At 47.9% G+C, this 16,316-nt stretch overlaps 1 protein-coding gene across 1 annotated transcript in view; it reads right to left on the bottom strand.

Annotated features, from left to right (window-relative positions):
• MARCHF4 (membrane associated ring-CH-type finger 4) overlaps window positions 1-16,316 on the bottom strand; it is a 104,458-nt gene that overhangs the window by 20,774 nt on the left and 67,368 nt on the right. Inside the window, exons 4-5 of the mRNA XM_033516098.1 lie at window positions 13,934-14,089; window positions 4,862-5,054 (exon numbers count right to left, since the gene is read on the bottom strand). Coding sequence (XP_033371989.1) covers window positions 4,862-5,054; window positions 13,934-14,089 — 349 coding nt within the window. The remainder of the gene's footprint in view (window positions 1-4,861; window positions 5,055-13,933; window positions 14,090-16,316) is intronic.

Genomic DNA, 16,316 nt, shown 5'->3' with positions numbered 1-16,316 from the left:
GGCTGAAAGTCATGGAAGACGTCTGTATATTCTCACGGATCTTATCCAGGTATGCCAAAGCCATGCACATTTGCTGTGTGGGCTGCTGTCAGGTCTCTCCTCCAAAGACTGCTGAACTTCTTCTCTGCCTTGTGGTCTGCCTTTAGGGTGTCATCAAGCCAACATAGGGGTTTAGTGCTTCCTCAAAACTGATTCCTTACTGCGGTACCAATTCTTCCAGCTTTGTACCTTGGGGGACTGTGCAGACCTGAATGAAAACATCTGCTTTCCTTTTGAGAAGGCAATCAATATAGATGAAGACCAAGACCCTGAAGACACCTCATTTCTCAGTTTCATTTTTATTTCATTGTGACTTTGACTCCTAAATCCTTTGAATGCTGAGGGCCCAAGTGACCTGGCTAGATAACACCCTGAGGCTACCTCAGCCCGGCATTTCCTCTAGAAAACAAAGCTCATTTAAAACAAAACCCCATTAGTCTTGGCAGGAAGCTTGAATTGTCACTGTTTCAAGGAAGCTCCATTAATTACTGTTCCCACTGCACTATGAAAGATCAAATGCTGAGGATCGTTTTTAATTGGCTATTGATTTCTTATGTTATTACCTATGGTTGTGCTGAGATGCTGTCAGATGTACTGGATGCTTTTGATTATTCTTTCTGGCAGCTGGGATTAAAAACAGCAGGCAGACATTTCCTGATCTGTAATGGATTGCCATGGTGTGCCAACAAGAATCGTCAGCTGGATGAATGGTCCTGCTCTGCCTATCTTGTGCTGCTGAGCTGCAGTGCAGTTTTGAAGGCAAATACCATCAGGGACCAGGCAGGGAAAGAGCAGGAAAAGCTTCAAAGAGCACAAGGATTTACTGCTTTCAGAAGTGCACTGCTGTCAGCACCGAGGCAGGGTGAGCCAGGGAGCAGGGACTTGGGCACGGAAAAAGCAGAAGTGCCCATTAGTCATTGATCCAAGCAGAGGCAGATCAGATTACTCCTGCATTGCTGGGGATAACCCCCAGCACGGAAACCTCAGAGATGTGTGATCCCAAGCAGGCCAGCACACACAAACCATACCGTCACAGCCCTGCACACACAGCCTGCTAATGGCCCCCCTGGGACATGCTTCTCTCTCAGAGCCCATCTGGGGACGCTTGAGCCTACTCTGTGACATGCTCTCATTAGCTGGCAGAGTTCCTCCTTATTTAACAGGAGATGCTTTCCTGTCCTCCTGACCCCACATGACACCTTGTTCTACAAATGTCAACTTCCCCTAATTGCACTTTGACAGAGAGAGAGGCAAACACTTCCTTCCCCCTCCAAGGACTGTCATTTAATTAACAGGCAGGTATCTCTCAGGATTTACAGCCCAGATCTGAGTTGCTACTCTCTCTACTCAGTAACTGAGGCCTGTGAAAGCTCATTCAATTTATCTGTGTGTTTCGATAACCATATTTCTGCTAATCTCTTGCTATGCCAGCTTCCTGGATTTACCCCTCATGGACTATGGAGAGAGCAGTTAATCAAATGAACAGTCCCCATCTCAGTTCTCATTCCCTTCCTGGTTCCTGATCTCAGACGTCTGTGTTGTAGATGACTTCATAGCAGAGCAATACCTATGCTGGCACCATCACCAGTTTCTAGTTGAATCCAACTCTCATATCTGTTCTACAGACATGACCAGAGATAGCACAGATGAAAGAGAGATCAGAATCAAAGACATTGAGACTGGCTGGATATCAAGAAGCATTTAATTTGTTCCTCCTTCACAAACTAGGATCATCTCTCTGCAACCTGTTCTTGACATATGCTTCCTAACAGGTTCTTAAAAAAAATCCAGTACTGGAGGTTCCCACAAATCCCAAGCAATCTTTTCCAGTGCTTCTTGCCCTCCTGTTAGATGTCTGAGAGCAAGGGGGAGAACAGTGCTGAGAGGCCGTCTTGCACATCTTGCCCAGATGGACACAGCTTCTGGTGCTTGGGGCCATACCATCTGTCCCGCTGGTCATGAGGAACAGACTGGTTTTACTTTGGTTGTGGCTTTTGTTTTCATCATGGGTGAAGAGGTAGATAATGGTTCCAGTCCCTTCCAACTGTTTTTGTGGGTCATGCTAGGATCTAGAAAATTCCAAAGAAAACTAGTATATTACTGAAGGTTAGTGGCTGAGGGTCAAATCCAGACCCCTGGATTTTGTTCCATGGATCAATAGTCTCTGAGTAAACAGATGTATTTGGAGAGTTTAACTTGGAGATGATCTGACCATATCAGAACAAAAGAGGATAACAACAACCAAATGTTCTGTGCTGAGGGAGCTCTATGTGCAAGAAAGTATTCATGCCCTCACCTTTGACTCCACACTGGGAAGATCAATGCTGCCATGGGATTCCCCATGCAAATTGCCACCTAAATCCCTTACTGACTTGGTAGAGAGGACATCACACAAAACAGCTGGGCAATTGCTGACTGCCTGTCTGATTTTAGTAACACCTCTGTAGAGTTGGTGACTTCTCCAACACTGAGACTCCACAGTTCCAGGGGATGTGTCCTGCTGAGCACCTCCAGTGACAGGGTATATAAACCAACCTCCTGGACAAGAGTCACTGGATACCCAATGGATGTGAGATGTCCAAGTACAAGTGAAGTGCAAAGTGGCAGGAGCTACAGAGGAGCTCTGTTTCAGCACATCTGCTCTCCAGTAAGTACCTTGTCTTTCAAACCTCTGCTCTGCTAGTGAAAGAAAAGCTTGGGGGTCAAGCTGATGGTAGAAACAACTGGAATTCATACACTTACTGTAGGAACTATGGTATCATATTCTGCTAGCTATGGCTGCCCAGCCTGTTACAAAAAAAATGTACAGACAGCATCTTACATTAGCTGGAAAAAACAAGTGTGGTAGAACTGAGTGCACCTAATGTCCTGCCCTTTCCCCATGACTGAGCATTTCTTAGTTCCTAAATTTTTCCTACCCACCCACAGGCTAGGTAACAAAAGAGGAAAAGGGCTCTACTGCAGAGGAGGAGACACTGACTTGCACAGACAACACTCCAGTATTTCAAGATCCATTGCCACTGTAATTATCCATGTGAGGTTTTATCCTGAACTTGCAGAAGTGAACTAAAACCCAGGGGAAAATAACAAGAGGCTTTGGGCCATGCTGGCAGTCAGGAGCAAAAGTTTCAATCTCCAGAGCTGCCTTTGACCACTTGTGATCAAAAGACCCTACAAGAGACAGCAAGGTTTGCAAGAAGGTTGAAGAGAGGGGGGAAAAGCTGTTCAGCAGTGAGGAACTCGCTTCAAGCTTTCTAGGGAGACATTGCTGCATCCATCACAGCTGCACAAAGTTATAATGAATGAGGAATTCACCTCAGTTGTGGTGTTCACTGAATAGGTTGGGTTGAAAGGGACCTTATAGATCATCTTATTCCAGCCTGCTGCCTTGGGCAGGGACACCTCCCACTACTCCAGGTTGCCCAGAGCCCTGTCCAGTGTGGCCTTGAATATTCCCAGGGGCTGGGCATCCACAACTTCTCTGGGCAACCTGCTCCTGTGCCTCACCACCCTCACAGTAAAGCATTTCTTGCTAATATCTAACCCTACTCTCTTTCAAATTAAAACCATGACCTGTGTCCCATCACTACATGCCTTTGCCCTAAGTCTCTCTCCAGCTCTCTTGTAGGCACCTTTACATACTGGAAAGCTGTATGCCCAGAACCTTCTCTTCTCCAGGCTGAACAACCCCAACACTCTCAGCTTGTGTTCACAGGAAAGAACTCCCCTAGATCAGTCCCTTCCCCTGGCCTGACCTGGCCTTGCCTCTCAGCGGGAACAGAGCAGCCTTTTAGCTAGTGCTACTGCAGTCCCCTGAAATCTGCAGGGCTGAGGAGAAGTCACTCAGAAAAGAGAGATGACCACATCAACAATCACAGCTCCTGCGGAAGATCTCATTTGTCACTGAGTTTGATCTGGGCAGGGGAGGAGGAGGTGGGGAGGTGAGTGAACACACCCTCTCAGCTAGTACTGAGCAGAGCTCATTTCCACTGCTGAGCTGGGAGAAGCAGCAGCAGCAACAGCTGGGATTGCAAAGAACAAAAATACACTACACAATCAAGTTTTACACTGCAGGGTGGCAGGGACAGAGGGCTGGCAGCATGCACATATGAGCTTTTCTACAGGAATGGAGACGGTGCTCACGTGCTCCAGAACATCCCCTCTTCTGGATAAGCATGGGTGGGCTCCTGGCAGCACGGGCAGACGTGCTGCACACAGCCCAAGTGAAGCCAGTGCTGGGCGGTTGCTGAGTGCCGGGCAAGAAAACCCACGTACAGACATGTTACCTCACTGCATCTGTAATGCTTCCCACTGGCTTTTGAGCTTGTGGGAAAGCCAGCACGCCTGGCACCCCAGGACTGCCAGCTGTGCAGGGAGGAACATGAGACAGGGGGATACCCCAAGTCACGACTCTGAAATGTTCCTGGGAATGGGATGTCTGCTTGTTCTTTGGCTGGAAAAAAAAAATCAAAGCTCCCAGCTTAGGGCATTATGCTTAATAGTGACATCAGTAGAGATGGAAATAAATTTATTTCCCCTTAGAGAAAAATAAAAAAAACCCTGCCTCCCCCACTTCTTGCTCTGAAGAGACATCTGTTTTTCTCCGGTGTCTTTGCTGGTCCCTCTGCCACCCCAGCCTAGGAAACATTCTGGGGCCACCCAGATGAGCTGAGACAACAGTGAAAAACGGGTCATAAAAGCACAGAGGAGGAAAAGCTGTGGACACTCAATCCAAGCCAAACTGTATGGGCTGGCTCCCCACTCCTCTCCACAGGTGAGTGAGCAGGTGGCCGTGGCCACGCTGTGAGATACGATCACCCACCTATACAGACAATGTCCATGAAGCCGTACATTCCATAGCAGATCTGGAAGAGCAGGTCCTGGCGCTGCCACTTGGCTGAAGGACTGAAGGTCGACCAGATGAGCCACGAGATACTGGCGATGAGGAAGAGGGAACCCAGGATGGCCGCTGCTATCTGAACCTTCTCAATGACCGTCAGAGAGATGGCCTGCCACTGTACGGGGGGGAAAAGAGGAAGGGAGGAAGGACAAAAGAGATTAGTTACTTGGAGCACATCACCATTTAAAATCGTTGTAGTGGCTTTGGAGATCTCAAAGCGCACCTATGGTTTTTACCCTGTCCACATCTGGGATGGAGCATGGCAGCTGTTCAATAGTGCATGGCCTTGGGTTTCTTGACAGCACTGCCAAAGAGGCAATGGAAAGGAATCCTGCATCTCACTAGGAAAGCACAGCGACCTGAGTGAGGCAGGACAGATGAAGGCAAGACACCAAAAATAACATCACCGTGACAGCAGATCTCTGATGGCCATCACAAACCAGTTCAGTTGCTCCTTCAAATAGAGGCCAGGCAACATCCTCAGCCCAGGACATCCTCAGCCAGTACCGTAAGAATAAGTATCTCAAAGAACCAAGCTTTCTTTTGAAGGCCTCACATGAGCTGGCTCCGTGCCACTTTGTAAGATCTTACATGATCATAACTCTAGGTAGGATCTCACAGTGGCAATGCACATCCCACAGAACTTGCTACAAACACAAGTTGTTGTGGTCAGGACACCCTGCCTTTAGATGATGACATATTCAGGCTGTGTTCCAAGGTAAACATCAATGCTTCTTCCTCAGAAAAAGAAAAAAGTAGAAATAACTCCTCCAAATCCATTCACTTTGTCAAATAGCTTTATATAAGCTACATTATAAATATCCCAAGTCCTGACTCGTCTTTGTCATCCAGCATAAAACCTCCCCACTCAGATTTACACTGCTGAGACAACTGTCCTATAAAACCAAGAGCAGAAATTGGTGTCTTTAACAAGACTTGGGGATGTGGTCCATAGCGTCTCCTGCAAATCAAAAATCAAGTGTGTAAACAGGCTGAGGAGAGACAGTCTCTCCTGACATCGAACTATATAGGCCACCTCTAGCTGTGAGATACATGCCCTTGAAATCACAGTGGGACTGGCAGGAGGATAAACAAAGATGGACTTCAACCTCCTGAAGATACAGAGGATTCAGAGGAGTTGAAAATCTTTAGCCTAGATTCAGTCCAAATTCAGTGTCCCTGTGAAATGACAGTCTTGTGAGATCTCAATGCACTGCATGTTTGTCAAACACAGCCTAGGACAGCAAGATCACTCAGCAAGCCTTGTCCCATCCTTCTGCAGTGCAAGAAAGGAGTTCAAGTACTTAAATGCCCAGGCCAGCCAGGAGTTAGCAATGCTTTTTGCAACAGCTTTTGAACCCTGATGAAGTGTGAGAAGGACAAGAAGTGACTTGTGCTGGTACAGGCATGCATGGCACTACTACCAGACCAGTGAACCCCTTAACTGAATGCACTCCCCTAAAAAGGGCTGCATTTGGAGAGGAACAAACTAGAGCTTCAGCTGGAGGCTGAGGTCTGTGGGTTGCAACTGAAGGAGATTCCTCTGCCTCTGCCAGCCTTGCTCCTTGGCTTACATCCTGCAAGGGCAGACAGCCCTCAAATTGTCTGCCATGGATGTACAGCATCATGAGGTGGGTGGTACCAGCTTATTTGGTAGTCAGCCACATAAATGGCCACAGAGCTGCTGAGCAGAGAGAGCGCTTGTTCCCTACTGAAGCAGGACTGGGCTCAGCTAAATCCAGTCTCCTCCCTGGGCTCAGATACTCCAGACCCCTTCTTGCCATCTGCCCCAGCAGCTGACCCAGCCAAAGACAAACACTTAGCACTGAGGACACTCAGTAATCTTTTCAACAACCCATTCCCCACTCTGCCACAGCCTGACCTGCTCCATGCCTCTGCCAAATCCAGCCACACATCTGGCCCCTTTGTGCCACTGAGAAGGTCACACACTGAACAGCCTGGAAGTCCCAATGCTGCAGGGGTGCTGGAGTCCACAGGAAAGGCACAATGGCGCAACTCCTCTCCTGACACAAAGCAGAGCAAAGGCCACACAGCACCCATCACAAATGGGTGGCTTCTGGGCTTCTGAGGATGGGATAAGCAGCTCTGCCATCCTCCCATCAGCTCACTTATTTATTATTGTTCTCAATACCATAAGCCAACACAGAACAAATTTACAAGTAATGCCCAGAGCTCCAGGACTAAATTCATGTGGTGGGGAGGGAGCTTGGCTATGTGCATGGGGTTGCAGTTTCACCCCTGCAGCTTTCCCCAGACCTCACCTCCCCTTCTGTGGCCTGTGGCTAACTCAGAGGGAGTGCTGGGAGCACAGCCTGGTGCTGCATGAGAAGGCTTTACTGCAGGCCCCTCACACCAGCCCGCGTGCGCCCGTGCCAGCCAAATCATTCTGCATCATTTCTCTCTCTTGAGGAGGTAATGGACTGGCTCCTCACCATCTGCCTGGCACACTGCAAGGCCTCTGGTAGCAACAGGTCCTTCCAAGGTAGCAATTAGAAACAAAGGGAAGAGAAGAAGGAACTGTTTTCTACAACCAGAAGCCATGTACAACCAACACCATGGCTTTGCAGAGAAAAGGAGGCTTCAGTGTAGCATTAAATACATTGTCAAAGGGGATGGGGCTCAGAGAACAGATGAGTTACACCTGAGTGCAAACCTCAAACCCTGCTTGGCTGGGAACTGAGAGGCTGAAACACTGGCAGGGACAGTGCCTGATGCTGCTCAGCTGGCAGCGGCTGCTGGGAAGTTCACTGTGGTGATAATGAAGAGCCTGGAGTCTGTCAGCTGTGCCAGGGGATAGGAGGCTCTCCCCCTGCTTCTGGCACTAAGTGACAGTGACACACACAGCAGCAGTCCTGACTCTGTTCAGAAGGTGGCACTGGGGTGTGATTACCCTCTGGCAAGGAGGTAAATGGGTCAAAGCTGAACACTGGGGAAAACAGCCAGCTTGCAGAATACTTTAATATTTTCCAGTTAAAAAAAAAAAAGAAAAATAAAAAGGTAAGTAATAAATGCTGTATTTTGTCTCTGTCAACCCTTAGAACTGAGAACTGCAATTTAGTGTCCCACATCTACCTTGAGCCACTAATAACAAGAATAATTATTTTTCTTCTTTGAATTCCATTTTGCTACAAATCTTAGCATATGAGATGGAAGATCTTAGCATGAGACAGAAGATAAAGCCTATTACCCCCATGAGTGCTCAGACAGAAAGGCCCAACAGCTCTTCAGAGGTAGAATGTGCTGATGAATTTCAGCTATAGGAGCTGGACTTGATGTGTCCCTGCACTGGCAGCCTTAGGAGCTCACCTCAATCACAGCGCTGTGTCTTTCAGATTTCATAACAGCCTTTAGAAAATCACCCCTTTTCCTAAGCCCTCTCCACCCTCATTATGGCCATCAGACCAGGGATTTGGCAGGTGACCCTATCATCCCTGGGTCACCACTAGAGCTGCAAAGAGAGGTCTCAGCAGCTCTGGAGTCCCTTTACTGCCACATCTGAAACCCACAAAGCTCTTTGAATGCCTGGCAGCAGACGCAGCCTCCTCCCTCCAAATCTCCAGCTCAAATGTTCAATATCTACCAAGATCACAGTGTCAAGCAATCCCACCTTGTGGGGAGAGACCTAAAGCTGAGCCCTTCTTCCCTCAGTTGATAATGACTCGAGCTCCTGGTAGCCACTGAGCTGCACTGAAGTGCACCTATAACAACTCAGCTCACCCAGGCTGTCAGTCAGGGACATGACCTTTAGGTAGGTAGAAAGCTCTACAGATGCTCTGCCAGTGCTGAACAGGGCAGAACTAAGGACTTGGTGGTACCAGAAAGCTTTAAAGGCTCCATACAGGATAACAGGATCAGCTTTGTGAGCTCCAGACTCAAATGGCTTCAGAGCATGCCCAAACAGCTTTCTGTGATGGTCTGCCACCCGCACTGGAATAGTGCTCCAACCCTCCAAACCATTCTGGAGAAGCTGTCTGGAGCTGTCTCTCTGTCCTCTGCTACCACCCCCCTGGGACAAGCGCTTTGGCACATCACCCATGCCTGCAGGTGCAAAACACTACTCTTTCTCAGACCAATTTCCCCAAGTTTCCCCATTTTGCCCAAACTGAAAAGCTCTACAATCCAGATACCTCCGAAAGAGCTTCTTAGGAGCTCACTTCTGACATTTGTGATGACTTTAGTCAGGGTCCAAGCTGGGACTGGTGCCTTTGAGTCATGTCACTCCCTGTCTCACACTGTTCCATAACCTGCAAGTTGTACTTGAGACAAATCTGTTTCCCTGTTTACTTCAGTGCTTCTGCTTAAAGTCTTGTAAGTGAAAACTTGCTAATGCAACACAGATAAATAATGTTGTCACTATTTGAGCCCGGATCTGTATTTCCTTTTCTTTGGCACTTGCAGTCTACAAATGCTCCCAAGCACCAGCATGAGCATATCCAAGGCAGATACTGCTTGCAGAAGATGTCTATGTCTTACTGCAGCAGCTTGCAAAAGAAGTCTCGTTTGCTGGAAAAGCCTTGCTGCACTCCCCTGAGAGCTCCTCCATGCCTGCCTCAGGCAGTTCAGTTTATTTTTATTGCTGTATCTGACACGTCCCCTTAATACACATCATTAACATCCAGAGCTGTGCTATTCAGCAATTTAATTCTCAGACCCAGGGTCACAAGCAAGAGGAGGTTTTTCCTAGAAGGTTGGAGAGGATCATTTGTAGCACTGCTTAGGTGTGGCTCTCCCCTTGCTGCTGTCCCAAGATCCTGGCCATCCTCCTCAAGTATGTTCTGGAGGATGGATACTTCTTTATAAATTCACCAAGCAAAATTAAGCCACTGTTGTGGCATAGCTTCCCTGCTGTACACTTACGGATGCTGTGGCTTATTCAGATACTAGAAAAACAGCAAGGAAGAGGGGGAGTGGGACCAAGTAATGAAAATGGGCAATGGTGAAAACCTCCCTCCTCCATGTGCCAGAGCATCTGGTAAGACTCAGGCTACAGCACTGGTATCCTGGAAAATTCCCATTATAACGCACAGGCCCCAAAGTCTCTCTTGCAGTGACTGTACCCATTGCTTGCAGCCTTCAGCTGAAGCTCAGCAGGGACCAGCAAAGCTCATGCTTAACACAACCGATTCAGCAGGCTGGGACAATCAGGAGATATCAGTAAAGTTGCCTCAAGCTTTTTAGCTCAGGATCTCAGGCTGAAGTTCAAATACCCTGTGAGCTCAGCCATTCTTGCAGATGTGTCCTGATGAAAAGGCCATATAAGAGCACTCATCAGCTCCTAAAAGATCATCACCATGGACAAAATGGAGACAGAGGAGAACACAGACCATTTCCCAACCCCAGCAGCAGATAACTGGGGATCTTTGGAGCTGAAACAGCCCGCAATGCAGGAAGAGTCAGAGATAACAGTATGTCAGAATTGAACTCCTCAAAACTGCAGACAGTTGTTGGGAAGGTTGGTTCAAACAGATTTTCTCTCTGCTAACATCAGAGTGGATGTGGCTCAAGAGTGACTACAAAGGAGCTGTATAGATTAAATACACATCAGAGGCCCATCGAGGCAGATACCTACTCCACTGTGTATCAGCACCAGGGTGCAGGCAGTGCCATCACATGCTTCTAAACCCCTGTGTCTTCAGGGTCTTTTTAAAAATCATAGGCTTTAAAAAAGTATTGCCATGGAGGGAGGCATTTAAACCCTCCAAGCCGGTGATTCCTGTCTTGGTGACTGGCAAACCGGAGAGCAGGAAGATGGATGGATGGATGGATGGATGGATGGATGGATGGATGGATGGATGGATGGATGGATGGATAGATGGACAAAGCTCTGGATTTCCTGGTTGCTCACAGCTGATGGAATATTTTTTCTCATTTGTTGCCCAACTGCTGCTTGGCAGGACACCTGCTATGTTCTCCAACAACTTTAATCTCCCAGTCTGAGCAGGTTAGCAGTGTTGCTGCTTTAAGACCCTTGCTCTTAAATGCCTGCAATCCAGGGAGTGGGGTGGATTAATTTATAGAGATTAATCCTGCCAAAACAGCAGACTAAAGGTCTCTCTCTGGTATGAAACATCATAATAGCCTGGAGGCTGGAAGGAGCCTGTGTTAATTATGCATGAACCCGGCTGTAACTTCTCTACCCACACCATGAGTCTCCAGACACATCTGGCCCATGCTGTGCTTCTGAGCGCTCCAAAAAATGTGCAGCAGATGTCAAAGTAGGCAGAGAAACATGCAGGTCCCAAGGAACATGTGTGTGTTGGATGTGCTGCTCTGCTCAGACCAATTGGACATGCTTCAGGGAGTCCAGGGTCTGCCAGCTGCCTGGATTTGGCTTCCCAGCAGTCTATCAGATGAGGGGATGCAGGAGAGAGGTAGGCCATGTTACTGGTTAGAATCTAGCCAAGCTCAGAGCATCACCCTAACAGATTATGTTTGACAAAGACATGAGGCCTGTGTGGTCCTTGCCTGTATTATGGTTGGTCTAGAAAAAAACAGATGACCTTGACTTCCTACAGCATTTGGCCTCCAAAAATCGTGCTTGAGAAATTCAGAGATTTCTTGTAAGAATAAAGCTGGACCCAAGTTCCAGCAGATCCTGAGAAGAAAGGTCAGGGACTTTGAGATATATCTGTATGTCCAGCTGGACCGTGTTATCCACAAGTGGGGTGCAGGCCAAGCAGAAACACAAGAGGTGTGCTCCTCCCACCTGCACATGCTGTGACTTGTTATGGGATACAGTGCTGGGGCATGGTAACTCCTGTATCCTCTCTGCCTCCTCTTCCCAGCATCCTACCAGATGGTGAGAGCCACTGAGAAATGAGGCATTCATAGTGATGGGTTACAGGGGGCCCAAGCCCTTAGTCCTGGTAGGAAGTCCTGGCCTGGTCCGTCAGCCACTTCCCACAAGATTTTGCAAATTAATGCCTATGTAGCATCTGCTTCCCAGCAGTGCCTTTGTGCTGGCACCAGACAGGGCACCCAGGCACGCAGCTGTAACTCTACACACTGCATTTATTCCAGGCCAAATGTCTTTTCACTCCAGTTGCTTCTTCCCATCCTCCAAATTTCCCAGTGCTTCTGTGAGAAGTGCTGTGAAGTCTAAGCCAGAAATGTGAAGGTTCCAAGCCCTGGATCTACACAGTCCTCTGGGACTTTTGCTCCTGGAGCCAAGCTCTCTAACACAGCTGTTTCTGCCACTCAGCTTCTGTGTTCATGGCAAAGACCAGCAGATCAGGCCACTTTCTGACAGGGGAACCCAGAGACAGAGAAGCTTTGCACAGGCTCTGAAATATGTGTGTGTGAGGTGGGAGCCTGTCCATGAGCACCTCCCAACAAATTTTAGCTGAGTGAGGAACAGGAAGTCATTGACCCATTGCCCTGAGCCACCTGAAAGTTCAGAGCATTTGGAAGTCATTCATTAAAGGCGGTTCTGGAGACACAAATGCTCACAAATTTGTACTCGCAAACCTTCAGTGCTGCTCAGCATTGCATCCCCAATCTGAGACACAGGAAGCATTAGGGCACTTGTGGAGCAGCTTTCCAGAAATAAACAAAAGCTGCTTTGTCCACATCTCCCCTCCTGTGTTTCAATCTGCTCTGAGCTACTAGAGCCAAGAAATTAAAATATTCTGGGTCTGAGGCTTGGGATGAAACTACTGATGTGTCCAGCCCATGGTTCATGGAAAATTGAATCAGAAGCTGTAGGGACTCTCAGAGAGCAGGCAGGTTTTTTCTTCCCCTCAGCAAAATTCTCCCATGATGTCCCCCTAATTTCACTACTTCATTTAAGTTTGGAGTCCTAATGGGTTGTCCCTTTCTCCTCAATGTGGTAAGTGACTTCAGGCCTAGAAAAAACCACAGAGAGCTCACAGTCTGAAGAAGAGAGCAGGAGTTTGCATTCCCCTACTCCCCTGTACAACTGGGCACCATCACCAGCGCTGTCCTTGCCCCCTGGCAAGAGAGCGACCTGCGGAGGTGCAGGCACTGGACAGCCCAAAACCCCTACAGACATGACCCTGGTCTCTATACCATTGTAATGCCTCTCCAGTCCAGATGATGCTGATTAAGCAGTAGTAGCTGGATGTAATGTGCTTCCTTACGGCTGGGGCACTAATGGCGCTCAGCAAAGGCATGCAGCAATTAATGCATCTTCAGGCATTGCCCCCGCAATAAATCAATAGCTATTAAGGATAATTTATCCCATTTTTAAGTCACACAGGTTTCCCCATTCTGAATCTTGATTTTGAATCACCAGTCTGTACTGCAACTTATTCAACTACAGTGCTTTACAGATAAGAAAGGATGTGGGTCCTTGGATGACTTTCACAGACACTCACATCAAGATGTGCTTTACCTGTTGTGTGCACATCTGCAAAAGTCCATCAAGATCAGGCTTGAACAGACCAGAGTATCAGAGTCAACACCTCTTGTGCCATGCCATGATTGTGGGAGAGCAGTAAAGTGAAAAAGGTGGTGAGATCAGAGAGGAGAGCTCTAAGAACCCTCCATCTGCCTCCTCCATCCCTCACGCCAACACAGCAGAGTCTCAGCAGGAGGAGATCAGGATTAATGGCACAACTATAAACACTCAGTCACAGATTGTGTGCTCTGTTGCAGTAAATCCCACAGTGGCGCTGTCCTTGCATGGCCCTGGAGACAGGCACACCTGTGGTCTCCAGTGGATGAACACATTTGAATGGCTGTGAGGTGTTAGTGGAATTTGCAACAGAAGGCAAGTGAATATAGAAATTGCCAAGGACAGAAAGAGCAGACTCCCAAGGGATACTCACAGAACCACTGAGCAGAACATGGGGCCTCTTCGGATAAGCCCCTAGCAATCCTTTCTAAGTGTCTCAGACATATGAATCCCTGTACACAGGGAAGGAAAACCCACACAGGTAAAATCCACTTGCTCCCAGAAACAAAAACTGAAACAAGAATAGATAGACTTTGAAATGTCTCTAGTACCTTTACCTGCAGAGGGTTCTTTGTGCTTATGGCAATGACGTGATACTTGTAGTAACACAGCTCACAGCTCCAGCAGCCTCTCTCGCTAATCCATTTGATCAGACATGGCTGGTGCGTGCACTTCACAGATCCATCACATCGACACGGGCTCAGCAACTCCCCCTGAAAGAGACAGACACCATCAGTGAGGCTTCCCTCCTTCCACAGGAACGGGGCAGCACAGCACACGTGGCATGCCATGGCAGAAGCTCCCACATCCACCATTTGAACTTCCTTTTTACATAGTTTGGCTCAGGCAATTGTGCTGCTTCCATCCCTTTTCCCTCTAATAATGCATGGCTGATGTGAACCAAGACTGTCAGGGATGTAATGATCTCAGCTACTGGGGTCTTACTTGCCTTGTCACCACTGAAGGAAAACCTAGATGAGCACAACTTTTACGAGACTCCAGAGGACCCACACTGACCCCAAACAGTGGACACACCTCTGTTGGCAACCACATGCCACTAGTTCATTGCTCAGGTTTTTGTCTCTCTGCTGCCTGTTTTACAAAGTGAGGTTGGAGATGGTAATAAATTGTGAGACGGTCTCTGCCACAGACTGATGTCCTGCTCAGACCAGGGTAGCTTCCTTGAGCCCAGACAGGCAAAAGGTCCTCAGATTTATCTCCACACCGTCCACTTTCCCCAGACAGTCATACTGGTGAACTACAGGGCTGGCTATTTGCACCCTAGAAGCAAGAAGAGGAGAACAAATTGTGTCCTGGCTTGTGACCCAGATGGTTATGAGTGGTGGCAGAAACACTGAACCTCCTGACTCGGTCCCTTGTTTCTGGTGTAGCTTTTAACAGGGTATCCACAAAAACAACGTATTATTCAGATCTATCTTCTGTCATCCTGTTCACCATGGGACTAAATTCCTCTCTGCACACAAGCTCAGGAGCTCTTTACAGTTGTTTGCCATTGCTTATTCAGGTTAGGAGAGAGACATTACATTTTACTCTTCACTGTTTACTGTTTAAAAGCCATAGTAAAGATTCCAATAGTGTACTTAGCTGTGCTCCAAGATTAAAAAGGTTTTAAAGGCAGATTAAGAATATCTATGGGACAGAGAAGGTTGAATCATACTTTCAGCACTGCGGAGAAGATATTTGCTCTTACAGCCCAGATCAGCCTCATCACTAGCCTGATGGAGCACCAGGATAATGGACCCTGGCACTGGACACTGCTGGATATGGTAAAAGACATCCATTCCAACTGCCTTGGGTTATACACCAGATCCTGTTCTTGCTAACCCTGGTGGGAAACTGTCTCAGCTTCTAGGTCACTACATCAGGTCTCAGGACCTGAGGAACTGAGGACCCCACTGGGCAAGAGTGATACTTCTATTTTACAAAACCTAATGCGAACACGTTAATCGTTTCATTTGTTTCAGCTAGGTGACCTAAAAATGTCATCTTTCATGAAATTTTAGAAAAACTGAAAATAATTGTTTATGTTACAAACACAGCCTTGGCTCTACTTGTTACTGGTTTTCATTACATATCATAGGGGATACAAAGGGAGAGGGGGAGCAAGGAGGGTTTTAGGTGCCATGAACCTTTTCCACCTGCAAAGGGGTGACATGACAAGCCAGAAGAAGGGAAGGATTAGATGGGAGAAAGGTGCACGTGGGAATGAGCACTGACATTTAGCAAACTCCCCATGTGAGGTCCAATTTGAGGGGCTTAGGTTTGGCTGTGCATGTTTGTGCCTTGGCTGAGACTGGGGTGAGACATCACCAGTGTGATAAGGAGCCCAGAAGAGCAGGTACTGCCCGACAGGATGCAAAAGGGGAGGGACCAGAATTTGGCACAACTCCTCTGTTTCCCCGGCTCACCAAACCTCTTCCACACCAAGAGCCAGCCTGGTACATGGACCACTGCTCTGTGCCTCTGGTCTGCCCTTATCATCTCAGCCTTATTTTCTCAACAGTTTCACTCCTCAGCACACAAGTGTGGCCCCAGCACTAAGGAGGTCATGCAGAAACCTCCCAGATCTGCAGCATCCCTGCCTTTCCACCTCACTGCTCACCAGGGTCTCTCTTGCAGGGCTCAAAATGGTGAGTACAGGACCTGGGCTTTGTCTAATGAGCAGCTGGAGGCATCGATGATGAGGGATCAGAAATGGAGCAGAATGGAGCAGGAACTAAGAGCAACAACCTCCAGGCAAAGGCAGAGGGGAAAAGCTGTAGCTACAGCCTGGACTTGCACTGGCTTCTGGGGCTCTGTAACAAATGAGTCTATGAAATCTGAGCTTCTCTCTTCAGAGCCAAGAGATGTTCACAGATGTCCTACAGCACCATGGGGACCCAGTGTCCCTCCCTAACTGGGATGCTCAAACACACAGTC

This window comes from Parus major, chromosome 7, assembly GCF_001522545.3.
Source record: "Parus major isolate Abel chromosome 7, Parus_major1.1, whole genome shotgun sequence".
Classification (NCBI taxonomy): Eukaryota; Metazoa; Chordata; class Aves; order Passeriformes; family Paridae; genus Parus; species Parus major.
The sequence above is the reverse complement of the archived record's forward strand: the minus strand, read 5'-3'. Positions and strand labels throughout refer to the sequence as shown.